The sequence below is a fragment of the Theropithecus gelada genome, chromosome 9, assembly GCF_003255815.1.
Source record: "Theropithecus gelada isolate Dixy chromosome 9, Tgel_1.0, whole genome shotgun sequence".
Classification (NCBI taxonomy): Eukaryota; Metazoa; Chordata; class Mammalia; order Primates; family Cercopithecidae; genus Theropithecus; species Theropithecus gelada.
In genome coordinates this window covers 65,214,317-65,227,853 of record NC_037677.1, presented here as the reverse complement: position 1 = coordinate 65,227,853, position 13,537 = coordinate 65,214,317, and the positions used below count along the sequence as shown (strand labels likewise).

The 13,537-nt window shown below is 42.2% G+C and overlaps 1 protein-coding gene and 1 pseudogene across 4 annotated transcripts in view; both read left to right on the top strand.

Annotated features, from left to right (window-relative positions):
* The window catches only part of STOX1 (storkhead box 1), a 69,490-nt gene extending 56,270 nt beyond the window's left edge, over nucleotides 1–13,220 (top strand). Inside the window, exons 2-5 of one of the 4 annotated variants that reach the window (XM_025395923.1) lie at nucleotides 500–652; nucleotides 3,062–5,420; nucleotides 10,103–10,287; nucleotides 13,030–13,220. In XM_025395923.1, the coding sequence (XP_025251708.1) occupies nucleotides 500–652; nucleotides 3,062–5,420; nucleotides 10,103–10,250 (2,660 nt within the window). In that variant the 3' untranslated portion in view covers nucleotides 10,251–10,287; nucleotides 13,030–13,220. Of the gene's footprint in view, nucleotides 1–499; nucleotides 653–3,061; nucleotides 5,421–10,102; nucleotides 10,567–13,029 lie in introns of those variants that run through there. The other 3 variants (XM_025395924.1, XM_025395921.1, XM_025395925.1) reach the window with 3 other exon arrangements.
* Nucleotides 8,086–8,198, top strand: LOC112632324 (annotated as a pseudogene).
* Nucleotides 13,221–13,537: the final 317 nt, after the last annotated feature.

Genomic DNA, 13,537 nt, shown 5'->3' with positions numbered 1-13,537 from the left:
GTCTCACCGTGTTAGCCAGGATGGTCTCGATCTCCTGACCTCGTGATCCACCTGCCTCGGCCTCCCAAAGTGGCTGGGATGCTAGGCATGAGCCACTGCGTCCGGCCGAACTTTATATATTTTAAGCAAAGAAATAATCCTGTGTCTGCCTAAAGATAGCTAATATGAAAAAATATGTTGAAAGATTGTAAACTACTGGTATATAAGTATTACATGACCTCCTGAATTCTGATAATACTTTGAGCCTTTCTAATGGAATCTTGCCATCTCTTACTTGTAGAGACAGTTAATATACATTTCTTAAAAGTAGAGACCATAAGGTAAATCTTTTTTTTGCATAGTTTTTATCATTGTACATGTCACGTTAACAGATTCTGAGTGAAGACTGATGAAAGAATTGCAATTCCATCTATTAGTCTTTATTTTTGTTTCACTAATTCCAAATATTTTATACTATATCAAATTTATCACCCCCCCTTTTTTTAAATCTCCAATTTAGGTGATGTCTTTCCAGTGCAAATGAATCCAATAACTCAATCTCAGTTTGTACCTTTGGGTGAAGTTCTTTGCTGTGCTATATCTGATATGAATACAGCTCAGATTGGTGTAACACAAGAATCACTTTTGGAGCATTTGATGAAACATTACCCAGGTAGAGTAATAGGTTTTTCTGTATTTGTACTTCACTGTATGTATTTGGTTTCTATTTATAATTAGTCTTAAACACATCTAAGTAAACTGGGTGATATCCTTTTTTTCCCCTCTTCTGTAGAACTTTATATCAAAACCCTGCCGGCTGGGCGCGGTGGCTCAAGCCTGTAATCCCAGCACTTTGGGAGGCCGAGGCGGGTGGATCACGAGGTCAGGAGATCGAGACCATCCCTGACTAACATGGTGAAACCCCGTCTCTACTAAAAATACAAAAAACTAGCCGGGCGAGGTGGCGGGCGCCTGTAGTCCCAGCTACTCGGAGGCTGAGGCAGGAGAATGATGTGAACCCAGGAGGCGGAGCTTGCAATGAGCCAAGATCGTGCCACTGCACCCCAGCCTGGGCGACACAGCGAGACTCCGTCTCAAAAACAAAAACAAAAACAAACCAAAAAAAACCCTGCCATAAGAAGTCCTGCATCAACAAATTTAATAAGGGTATTTCTTTTACTTTTCAGATAAACTTCTCCAAAAATAAATGCTTATGGCAATAAATAAATAAATCACGCTCTGTGGAAAAGAGTGCAAAATGAGAAAGAAAAGTTTATTTCCCCTGTCTCCCATTTTTTCATTTTCACTTCCCAGAGATAACTGCTATTATCATTTCTTATATATAATATATGTATGATAATATAACAAATTTTTCATAACATAAATTGGATCTTTTTTTTTTTTTTTGAGACAGAGTCTTGCTCTGTTGCCCAGGCTGGAGTGCAGTGGCACGATCTCGGCTCACTGCAACCTCCGCCTCCCCAGGTTCAAGCGATTCTCCTGCCTCAGCCTCCTCAGTAGCTGCAACTACAGGCTCCCGCCACCACGCCTGGCTAATTTTTGTATTTTTAATAGAGACGGGGTTTCACCATGTTGGTTAGGCAGTTCTCGAACCCCTGACCTCATGATCCACCCGCCTCAGCCTCCCAAAGTGTTGGGTTTACAGGCATGAGCCACCGTGCCTGGCATAAATTGGATCATTCTATACATTCCCTCAACATGTTTCCCTTATTAAAAACATATCTTGGAGATCTTTCCATACTAACATATATTGACATGTCTCATTCTTTATTTATTTTATTTATTTTGAGACAAGGCCTCACTCTGTTGCCTAGGTTAGAGTGCAGAGGCACCTTCTTAGATCACTGCAGCCTCAAACTCGTGGGTTGAAGCAATCCACCTGCCTCAGCCTGCCAAGTAGCTGGGACCACAGGTGCGCGCCACTCATTCTTTTATTTATTTTCTCCCTTTTCAAGAATGGCATCCGGGCCGGGCATGGTGGCTCACGTCTGTAATCCCAGCACTTTGGGAGGCTGAGGTGGGAGGATCACAAGGTCAAGAGATTGAAAGCATCCTGGCCAATATGGTGAAACCCCATCTCTACTAAAAACTAAAAAAAAAAAAAAAAAAAAAAAAAAAAAAAAAAAAAAATTAGGCACAGTGGCAGGTGCCTGTAATCCTAGCTACTAAATAAAAGAATGCTTTCATCAGTCACAGTTTAAATTTATAATGGGTTTTTATTTGAGTTAATTCAGATTTTCTTTCGTCTATTTACTCATTAACCTACCCATATGACTTTGTGTGGGCTAAATTATTTTCCTGTTATTTTAATTTTTATTTTTGAGACAGGGTCTCACTCTGTTGCCCAGGTTGGAGTGCAATGGTGCAATTACGGCTCATTGCAACCTCTGCCTCCAAGGGCTCAAGCAATCTTCCCACCTCAGCCTCCAGAGCATCTGGTACTACAGACACCCACCACCATGCCCTGCTAATTTTTGTATTTCTAGTAGAGACATGATTTCACCATGTTGCCCAGCCTGGTCTTGAACTCCTGAGTTCAAGTGATCTGCCTGCCTCAGCCTCCCAAAGTGCTGAGCCATTATAGGCGTGAGCCACCATGCCTGGCCTATTCTTATTATTTAAGTTATAAATATTATTTATACTTCTTTGGCTTTTTTTTTTTTTTTTTTTTTTGGAGACAGGGTCTTGGTTTGTTGCCCAGGCTGGAGTACAGTGGCACAATCATAGCTCACTGCAGCCTTGAACTCCTGGGCTTAAATGATCCTTCCATACCTAGCTAATGTTTAACAATTTTTTTGTAGAGACGAAGTCTTGCTATGTTGCCTAGCCTGGTCTTGAACTCCTGGGCTCAAGAGATCCTCCTGCCTTGACCTCCCAAAGCTCTGGGATTATAGGCATGAGCCATCACACCCATCCCTGGCATTTTAATCACATGTATTAATCATGTTACAATCACCTCTGGGTTTATCAAACCAATATTTAGTCATTTCAGAGTTACTGATTTCACTCATTAAAATTTTTCTTATTCAAAATCTGTCTGTAAAATGTTTGTCTGTTTTAGGCATTGGAATTCCATCTGAAGATATTCTCTATACCACTCTGGGAACGCTGATTAAAGAAAGGAAGATTTATCACACTGGAGAAGGATACTTCATAGTTACTCCTCAGACTTACTTCATTACAAATACAACCACCCAGGAAAATAAGAGAGTGCTGCCATCAGATGAAAGTCGCCTGATGACAGCTTCCATGACGTATCTGGTGAGCATGGAGAGCTGTGCAGAGTCAGCCCAAGAGAATGCTGCCCCCATATCCCACTGTCAGTCTTGCCAGTGTTTCCGGGACATGCACACTCAGAATGTTCAGGAACTACCAGTTGCTACAGAAGTGACTAGGAAGAGTCACAGAGGTCTTGGGGAATCTGTACCTTGGGTACAGAATGGGGCAGTTTCAGTGTCTGCGGAGCACCACATTTGTGAGAGCACCAAACCTTTACCATATACAAGAGATAAAGAAAAAGGCAAGAAGTTTGGTTTTAGTGTCTTATGGCGCAGCATATCTAGAAAGGAGAAGCCCAAAACAGAACACAGCAGTTTCTCTGCTCAGTTCCCACCTGAAGAATGGCCTGTCCGAGATGAAGATGACTTGGACAATATCCCTCGAGATGTTGAACATGAGATAATCAAACGAATTAACCCCATTTTGACTGTTGACAATTTAATCAAACACACCGTCCTAATGCAAAAATACGAAGAACAAAATAAATATAATAGCCAGGGCACTTCCACTGACGTGCTGACAATTGGGCATAAATATCCTTCAAAAGAGGGGGTTAAGAAGAGGCAGAGTCTGTCTGCAAAACCTCGAGGGCAGGGCCATTCTCGCAGGGATAGACACAAAGCCAGGAATCAGGGAAGTGAGCTTCAGCCAGGAAGCATTAGACTGGAGAAACACCCCAAGCTCCCTGCTACACAGCCTATCCCCAGAATTAAAAGCCCAAATGAAATGGTAGGTCAGAAACCACTTGGTGAGATGACAACAGTGCTAGGTTCCCATTTGATTTACAAAAAGCGAATCAGTAATCCTTTCCAGGGTTTGTCTCACCGAGGAAGCACAATATCCAAAGGACACAAAATTCAGAAGACCAGTGATCTGAAACCCAGCCAGACTGGACCAAAGGAAAAGCCTTTCCAAAGGCCTAGGTCCTTGGATTCCTCAAGAATCTTTGATGGTGAAGCCAAAGAGCCATACACTGAACAACCTAATGATAAAATGGAATCAGAATCCATTTACATAAATGACCCTACTGTCAAATCCATCAATGATGACTTCAGAGGTCACCTTTTCAATCACCCTCAACATAGTATGTTGCAAAATGACAGTAAATGCTGTCCCTTTTTGGATACCATGTTGAGATATGATGTGTATGGTGGAGAAAATGAGGTAATTCCGGAAGTCTTGAGGAAAAGTCATTCCCACTTTGACAAATTAGGGGAGATCAAAGAGACTCCGCATAGCCTGCCATCACGAGGTGCCTCCTTTTTAGACCGAACACCCTCTGCTTGTAGATTAGTGGATAACACAATACACCAGTTTCAAAATCTTGGCCTTTTGGATTACCCAGTTGGCGTGAACACTTTAAGACAACCTGAAAGACAAGACAGAGACTCAGAAGAAGTTTTGAGAAAAGGATTTGTCCAGGATGCAGAAACTATGAGCCTAGAAAATGAACGGCTTTCTAATGATGACCAGGCCTTGTATCAGAATGAAGTGGAAGATGATGATGGTGCCTGTAGTTCATTATATCTAGAGGAGGATGACATTTCTGAGAATGATGACTTATGTCAAATGCTGCCTGGCCACATTCAGTATTCTTTCACAGGTGGAAGCCAGGGAAATCATTTAGGAAAACAAAAAATAATTGAGAGATCTCTGACCAAGTACAACAGCACAATGGAGAGGGTTGAGCCTCAGGTGCTTAAAAGAAACGAATGCTGCAAACCCACTGGGCTGCATGCTACCCCAGGTGAAAGCCAAAAACCTAACCTTTCTGCTGAAAGTTGTGGCCTAAATTCAGGGGCCCGGTTTGGTTTTAACTACGAAGAAGAACCCAGTGTTGCTAAATGTGTACAGGCCTCAGCACCTGCTGATGAAAGAATCTTTGATTACTGTAGTGCAAGAAAAGCCAGTTTCGAAGCTGAAGTCATACAAGACTCTATTGGTGACACAGGAAAGAAGCCAGCTAGCTGGAGTCAGAGTCCTCAGAATCAGGAAATGAGAAAACATTTCCCACAAAAGTTCCAACTTTTCAACACTTCACATATGCCAGTCTTTACTCAGGATATCCAATATGAACACAGTCACTTGGAAGGGACAGAAAATCACAGCATGGCAGGAGATAGTGGAATAGATTCTCCACGGTAAGTCCACACAAAAGTGTCTGGTTTAGGCCGGGCGCGGTGGCTCACGCCTGTAATCCTAACACTTTGGGAGGCCAAGGCAGGTGGATCACGAGGTCAAGAGATCGAGACCATCCTGGCCAACATGGTGAAACCCCATCTCTACTACAAATACAACTGGGCGTGGTGGTGGGCTCCTGTAATCCCAGCTACTCAGGAGGCTGAGGCAGGAGAATCACTTGAACCCAGGAGGTGGAGGTTGTAGTGAGCTGAGACTGTGCCACTGCACTCCAGCCTGGCGACGGAGCAAGACTCTGTCTCAAAAAAAAAAAAAAAGAAAGTGTCTGATTAGCCACTGTTCTACAGGAATTATGAAAGTCAAGGGCATTTTGAGTTATCTAGTCAGAGACTACTTAATATCACACTTTTATAATGATACAATTCTGCCAGCTTTTATACCTTTACTGAATAAATTGTATAAAGTTACAATGAAATCTCTTATATAGTAGGATACAGTTTATTTATAATGTGAACCAAATGTCTGTCCCCACTACTCATAAATCTTCAATTATTTCTAAAAATAGAAATTTCTATAAGTCAAGCACTTTCTGAACTGAGGGTTGGAAGTTTTCACTTCTATTCCTGGCTCTACACAGGTTGAGAAAGGAATGTGGCTACTATTCTCTAAAATTTTCTTTTCTTTTCTTTTCTTTTTTTTGAGACGAAGTTTTTTCTTGTTTTTGTCACCCAGGCTGGAGTGCAATGGCGTGATCTCAGCTCACCACAACCTCCACCTCCTGGATTCAAGCGATTCTCCTGCCTCATTCTCCCGAGTATCTGGGATTACAGGCGTGTGTCACCACACCCAGCTAATTCTGTATTTTTAGTAGAGACGAGGTTTCTCCATGTTGGTCAGGCTGGTCTTGAACTCCCGACCTCAGGTGATCCACCCACTTTGGCCTCCCAAAGTGCTGGGATTACAGGTGTGAGCCACCGCCGGCCTAATGTTTTCTTTCTTTCTTTCTTTTTTTTTTTTGAGACAAAATTTTGCTCTGTCATCCAGGCTGGAGTGCAGTGGTGCAATCTCTGCTCACTGAAGCCTCCTCCTCCCAGGGTCAAGCAGTTCTCCCACTTTACCCTCCCAGGCAGCTGGGATCACAGCCATGCACCACCATGCCCAACTGATTTTTGTATTTTTTAGTAGAGATGGGGTTTTGCCATGTTGGCCAGGCTGGTCTTGAACTCCTGACCTCAAGTGATCCGCCCTCCTGAGCCTCCCAAAGTGTTGCAATTACAGGCATGAGCCCCCATGCCCGTCCTCCACTAATATTTTCCATGCCAATTTGTTTAAACGTTGTTTGGATTATAAAAGTAGTATAGCCATGATAGAACACTTAAGAAGTACTGAAAAGCACTTTTTCTTTTAAAATAGCTAACAATCTTACTGGGTAAAAAATATTTTTTAAAACACCTATACTTATTCTAACACACACACACATATTTTTTTTGAGATGGAGTTTTGCTCTTGTTGCCCAGGCTGGAGTACAATGGTGTGGTTTCAGCTCACTGCAACTTCCGCCTCCCGGGTTCAAGCAATTCTCCTGCCTCAGTCTCCCAAGTAGCTGGGATTACAGGTGCCCGCCACCGCGCCTGACTAATTTTTGTATTTTCAGTAGAGACAGGGTTCTACCATGTTGACCAGGCTGGTCTCGAACTCCTGACCTCAGGTGATCTGCCCGCCTTGGCCTCCCAAAGTGCTGGGATTACAGGCATGAGCCACTGTGCTTGGCATAACATCTAGATATTTTTTAAAAATCATTTTATATTTGGTGTATTTCTCTATAACACTTCAGTCCAAATGTATAGATCTATAGATTTTGTCTACTGGGCTTGTACTGAGTTAGTATTTTGCATGTTGCTTTTTAAAATTAATAGTCTATCATATCATGAACATTTTCCCTATGTTATTTAATAGTTTTTCAAAGGTCATTCTAAAATTTGGTTCATATCTTTGCCAGTATTTTTTTTTTTTGCTTCGAGACAGTGATTCACTCTGTCGCCCAGGGTGGAGTGCAGTGGTATAGTCACAGCTCACTGCAGCTTCAACTTCCCTGGGCTCGAGTGATCCTCCTACCTAAGTCTCCTGAGTACCTGAAACTACAGGCACATGCCACCATGCCTGACTAATTTTTTTTTTTTTTTTTTTTTTGAAGAGATGGGGTTTCTCCTTGTTGCTCAGGCTGGTTGGTCTCAAACTCCTGGGCTCAAGTGATCCACCTGCTTCGGCCTCCCAAAGGGCTGGGATTACAGGTGTAAGCCACTGAGCCTGGCTGGCCCTACACTATTTCCTATGCATTTGTAAGTTGCTCTGTTGTTGTTTTTTCTTTGAGACGGGGTTGCACTCTGTCACCCAGCTGGACTGCAATGACACAATCATAGCTCACTGCAGCCTAGACCTCCTGGGCTCAAGCCATCCCCCAACCTCAGCCTCTGGAGTAGCTTGGACTATAGGCACATGCTCCCATGCCCAGCTAATTTTTTGTAGAGATGAGGTTTCACAATGTTAGCCAGTCTGGTCTCAAACTCCTGGGCTCAAGGGATTCTCCTACTTCAGTCTCCCAAAGTACTGGGATTACAGGCATGACCCACCACACCGGCCATCAGGCTAATTAAAAAAGCTTTTTTGATCGCTTCTTGGCCTTTTGGCTAAGATCAAGTGTAAAAAAGTTTTTTTGTAGAGACAATATATTGCTATGTTGCCCAGGCTGGCCTCGAACTCCTGGATTCAACGATCCTCTTGCCTTGGCCTCCCAGTTTTGGGATTGTAGGCGTGAGCCACTGTACCAGGGCTTAATAAAAGTATTTTTAATAACAAATCATACAGAGCCATGGCTTTCTTTTTTCACGTAACTTATATTATCCTGTTATTGATAAATGTAGCTTAAGCTTTGGTGTTTGTTTGTTTGTTTTTTGAGATGTAGTTTGCTCTGTCACCCAGGCTGGAGTGCAGTGGCACGATCTCAGCTGACTGCAACCTCTGCCTCCTGGGTTCAAACAATTCTCATGCCTCAGTCTCCCAAATAGCTGGGATTACAGGCGTGCACCACCAGGCCCAGCTAATTTTTGTGTTTTTATTAGAGACAGGATTTCACCATGTTGTCCAGGCTGGTCTCGAACTCCTGACCTCAGGTGATCCACTCGTCTCAGCCTCCAGAGTGCTGGGATTACAAGCATGAGCCACTGCACCTGGCCTCAAGCCTTTTTCTTCTTGCCTCAGCCTCCCGAGTAGCTGGGACTACAGGCATGAGCCACCACGCCCAGCTACTTAGTGTGTGGGTTTTTTTTTTTTTTTCCTGTTACGTGGCTCTCTCTCCATAGATAGATAGATAGACAGATAGATAGACAGACAGACAGACAGACATACTATTATTTTCCTTTCTTTTTTCTTTTTTTAGAGACAAGGTCTCACACTGTTGCCCAGGATAGAGTACAGTGGTTCAATCAGGGCTCACTATAGCCTTGACCTCCTGGTCTCAAGCAAATCAGCCTCCTGTGTAGCTGGGACCACAGACATGCACCACCACACCCAGCTGCTGCTGCTTCTTACTATTTTGTACGAATGAGGTCTCACTATGTTGTCCAGGCTGGTCTCAAACTCCTGGGCTCAAACAGTTCTCCTATCTTGGCCTCTCAAAGTGCTAGGGTTGTAGGCATGAGCCACTGTGCCCAGCCTGTTTTCCTTTCTTTGACATTTAGATCATTCCCAATTTTTTGTTATTAATAAATCAACCTGTAGTGAGTTATTTTTACATAAAAAGGTTTGTGGGCATTTCTGAGTTTTTTCTTAGGATATGTTCCTAGAAATCTACATTTTAATAACATATTACTTCTTTATTGGGGGTACAAGATCTTTTCTTTCTTTCTTTTTTTTTTTTTTGAGATGGAGTCTCGCTCTGTTGCCCAGGCTGGAGTGTAGTGGGTGTGATCTTGGCTCAGTGCAACTTCTGCATCATGGGTTCAAGAGATTCTCATGCTTCAGTCTCACGAGTAGCTGAGATTACAGGTGTGCACCACCATGCCTAGCTAATTTTTGTATTTTTAGTAGAGACAGGGTTTCACCATGTCGGCCAGGCTAGTCTCAAACTCCTTGCCTCAAGTGATCCGCCTGCTTTGGCCTCCTGAAGTGCTGAGATTACAGTCATGAGCCACTGCGCCCACCCTACCAAACAGTATTGTGTTAGCTGAAGCAAGACATATGTGTTAGATAATGGACTGATATAGCTTATACCTCCTAGAAAAGAATGTTGTATATTAAAAATATAATAATTTGCTTTTCTCTTCCATACAATTTCTCATAAAAGTAACAAATTTCACAGGAAGATATTGGCCACTTCAGATGTATGTAAGTTTTTCAGGGAACTTACTGTTTCTGACTAGAATATACTTGATACTGGATTAGAGAACAGACGTTGTTCAGAAAATATAAACTTCTTGGAAGGCAGCTGTCAAATAATTGAGGTGCTATTGTGAAGCCTTTAAAATGTAAACAGCACTTTGGATTTTGAAAAGTTAACTTATTTGATAAGTGTACCTTCGTATTAGTAAATGTACTACTTCAAAGTATCAAATGAAAGTATAATGCCTTGGTTAGAAATTCAAGTTCCCTTTGAAGCCAATAATTCTGTTATTTTTAATATCTTTAGGACACAGAGTCTGGGATCTAATAATTCAGTCATTTTGAATGGACTAAAAAGAAGACAGAATTTTCTGCAAAACGTTGAAGGCACAAAGAACAGTCAACCACTCACATCCAATTCCTTACTACCGCTAACTCCAGTCATAAATGTTTAATTTTCTTTTGGAAACCTATTTTTTTCTTTGTAAAAAGGTAGAGCATTACTACATAATCTTTCAATCACATAAGAATTGAGTATATAATTGTCTAAAGGCAAGCATATCTATGCTATTAACCACATTACATATTTTGTTCTAATTACTGGCTTTTTTTCCTTTTTTGGTATCTTAAGGCTTTTGGAAACTTATTTTACTATCCATTTATTGGGAGTATATAGATTATTTTCAATTAAAAAGTGGAATTATTGGTCCCCTTCCAATTGTAATTAACTTGAATTTTTATACATTCTCAAATATATAAAATGTTAATTTACTTCCTGTAGTGAGTTTTTTTTTTTTTTAACCTACACTAATATTGAGTTCTAAGCTAAGTGGATCTCACCAGATTTCAACACAAAATCAGAAAACAGTGTGTGTTGAAGCAGTGTCTGTTGCAAGAAAACAGTGTCTGCTGCAAGGCAGCAGTATTTGTTGCTGCTTCTATGCAACCCTAACTCTTTATCATTACCAAGAAATAATTTACATAAATGTGTTGGCTACTCTGCAACAAGAATTCCTTTAATCATTGCTGCCCAGGGTCTTCTCTTTGACCAGCTTGGACATGAACAAATTTTTCCCAATGTGACTGACAATGTCAAAAATTCCTGTGGCAATAGGCATCTGACTGTACTACTATTCCTCTGGTTCCTCCCTATACATTTCAGGACTTCTTTTTGAGACGGAGTCTTGCTTTGTTGCCCAGGCTGGAATGCAGTGACACAATCTCGGCTCACTGCAACTTCTGCCTCCCAGGTTCAAGTGATTCTCCTGCCTCAGCCTCCCCAGTAGCTGGGACTACAGGCGCGTGCCACCATGCCCAGCTAATTTTTTGTATTTTTAGTAGAGACAGGGTTTCACCATGTTAGCCAGGATAGTCTCGATCTCCTGACCTCGTGATCCACCCGCCTCAGCCTCTTAAAGTGTTGGGATTACAGGCATGAGCCAACGCACCTGGCGCAGGCCTTCTTTATAGATGGCAGTGAGAAGTCAGATGGTGGAGATAGAAGGGAAGCAGAATGGTTACTGAATGGCTTGGGAGTAAAAGAGAAGTTCTGAATGAGAGGTTTAGAGAAAGGTGGAAGGAGTCTGGTAGACATTTAGCAATTCATCTGCATTTTGGTCCATTTCCACTCATGGTAAGACCTAGAATTTTCTCTGTTAAGCCTTTTCAGACCAAGTAGTGGAATGGTCAATTCTTGGGTTTGGGGAACATGGAGCAATCAAGACTGGTTTCAGCATGTCGAGAAGATGATAGTGCTGATTTATGGTGGAGGGAATGTTTTTTCTTTTTTTTTCTTCTCTTTCTTTTCTTTTTTTTTTTTTTTTTTTTTGAGATAGAATCTTGCACTGTCACCAGGGCTGCAGTGCAATGGCGTAATCTTGGTTTAATGCAACCTCCTCCTCCCAGGTTCAAGCAGTTCTCCTGTCTCAGCCTCCTGAGTAGCTGGGATTACAGGTGTGCACCACCACGCCCAGCTAATTTTTTGTATTTTTAGTAGAGATGGGGTTTCACTATGTTGGCCAGGCTAGTTTCGAACTCCTGACCTCGTGATTCGCCTGCCTCGTCTTCCAAGGTGCTGGAATTACAGGCGTGAATGATTGAATAATTGGAGAGTGTCTCTTTCTGACTCTCACCATAGTGACAACAATGAAGTCCAGAGAGATGCCCAGCACTGGAGAACTTTGTGCAGTCCCTGTGGAAGAGCAAATGACATTCACTGCTCTCTTTTGCAGTGGTCAGACCACTCACTCTTGACTACTGGTTTTCAGTGGACCCCAATTGACTGACATACCATTGCATTCTGACAAGATTAATTGTTGGCACAACGACAGTGTAAACCCTGCTGCAAGTACCAAGAGAGGTGGGTAATCTGGTATAGAAAAGACTTGTAGGGGAAGTAGAGGTGAGAGTATTGTTTTAGGGGGCCTTACAGCATGGAATCACCACCAGTGAATGGAGGTTAAGAGAAATATTTTAACAATGAAAAAAATTTTTTTTGAGACAGGGTCTCTGTCACTCAGGCTGGAGTACAGTGGACTAATTACAGCACACTGCAGCCTTGACCTCTCGGACTTAAGTGATCCTCCCACTTTACCCCCCGAGTAGCTGGGACTATAGGCGTAAGCCACCAGGCTTGTCTAATTTTATTATTTGTAGAGACAGGATCTCACTATGTTGGCCAGGCTGGTCTTGAACTCCTGTCCTCAAGCAATCCTCCCACCTGGGCCTCCCAAAGTGCTGGAATTACAGGTGTGAGCCACTGTGCCTGGCAGAATTTTCTATTAGACAAAAGCTGTCTGAAGATGAAGTAGGCAGCTTTGGAAAAGAATGAATTTCCCATTGTTTAGGGCATTCGAGCAGAGGCTTGGCGATCCCTTTACTGATATGTTGCAGAGCAATTTCCAGAACTTAGTTTAACTGGCTAAACTAAGTAGCAGGGACTACAGGCGCATGCCACCATGCCCAGCTAATTTTTGTATTTTTAGTAGAGACGGGGTTTCACCATGTTGGCCAGGATGGTCCTGATCTCTTGACCTCATGATCCGTTGCCTCGGCCTTCCAAGGTGCTGGGATTACAGACATGAGCCACCGCACCCGGCCAATTTTTGTATTTTTAGTAGAGATGGGGTTTCACCATGTTGGCCAGGCTGGTCTTGAACTCCTGCCCCTGGCTGGCTGAACTATATGATTTTGAAGGATGCTTCCAACTGTAAGGTGTTTTATTTGTTTTTTTAGGAGATGGGGTTTTGCCATGTTGTACAACTAATGAAGTCCATCTAATTTTGCCACTGGATGCATTATGACACTCTGCCTGTTTTAAATGAATGTATTAAATGAATCAAGCTCATTATGAAACCAGTAAAATTTTCTCCTACGAAACTTATCATATAACACACACATTAAAGATGGGAATATATGCGATTAAATTGTTTGGGAGATTATTCTCTAAAATAGGTGACCTGCATTTTTCTCCCCAGTAATAACTGCTTTTTGTGGCAACTTTATTGATTTATCTTTCCTAATGCAGTCTATTCTATAATGAGAAAACTGTTGTCTTGAGGCAGCTTAATGATCTGAGCTTAGGAGTCAGACACAAGTTTGAATTCCAATTCCAAATCCTTCATAGCTGTGTGATGGAACAAGTCACCAGATTCCTCTGAATTGGTTTTCTCGTCTGTAAAAGGGAGATAGTAATGATGTCTCCCTTACGGGATTGTGGTGAGGCTTGGGGATGATCTATCAA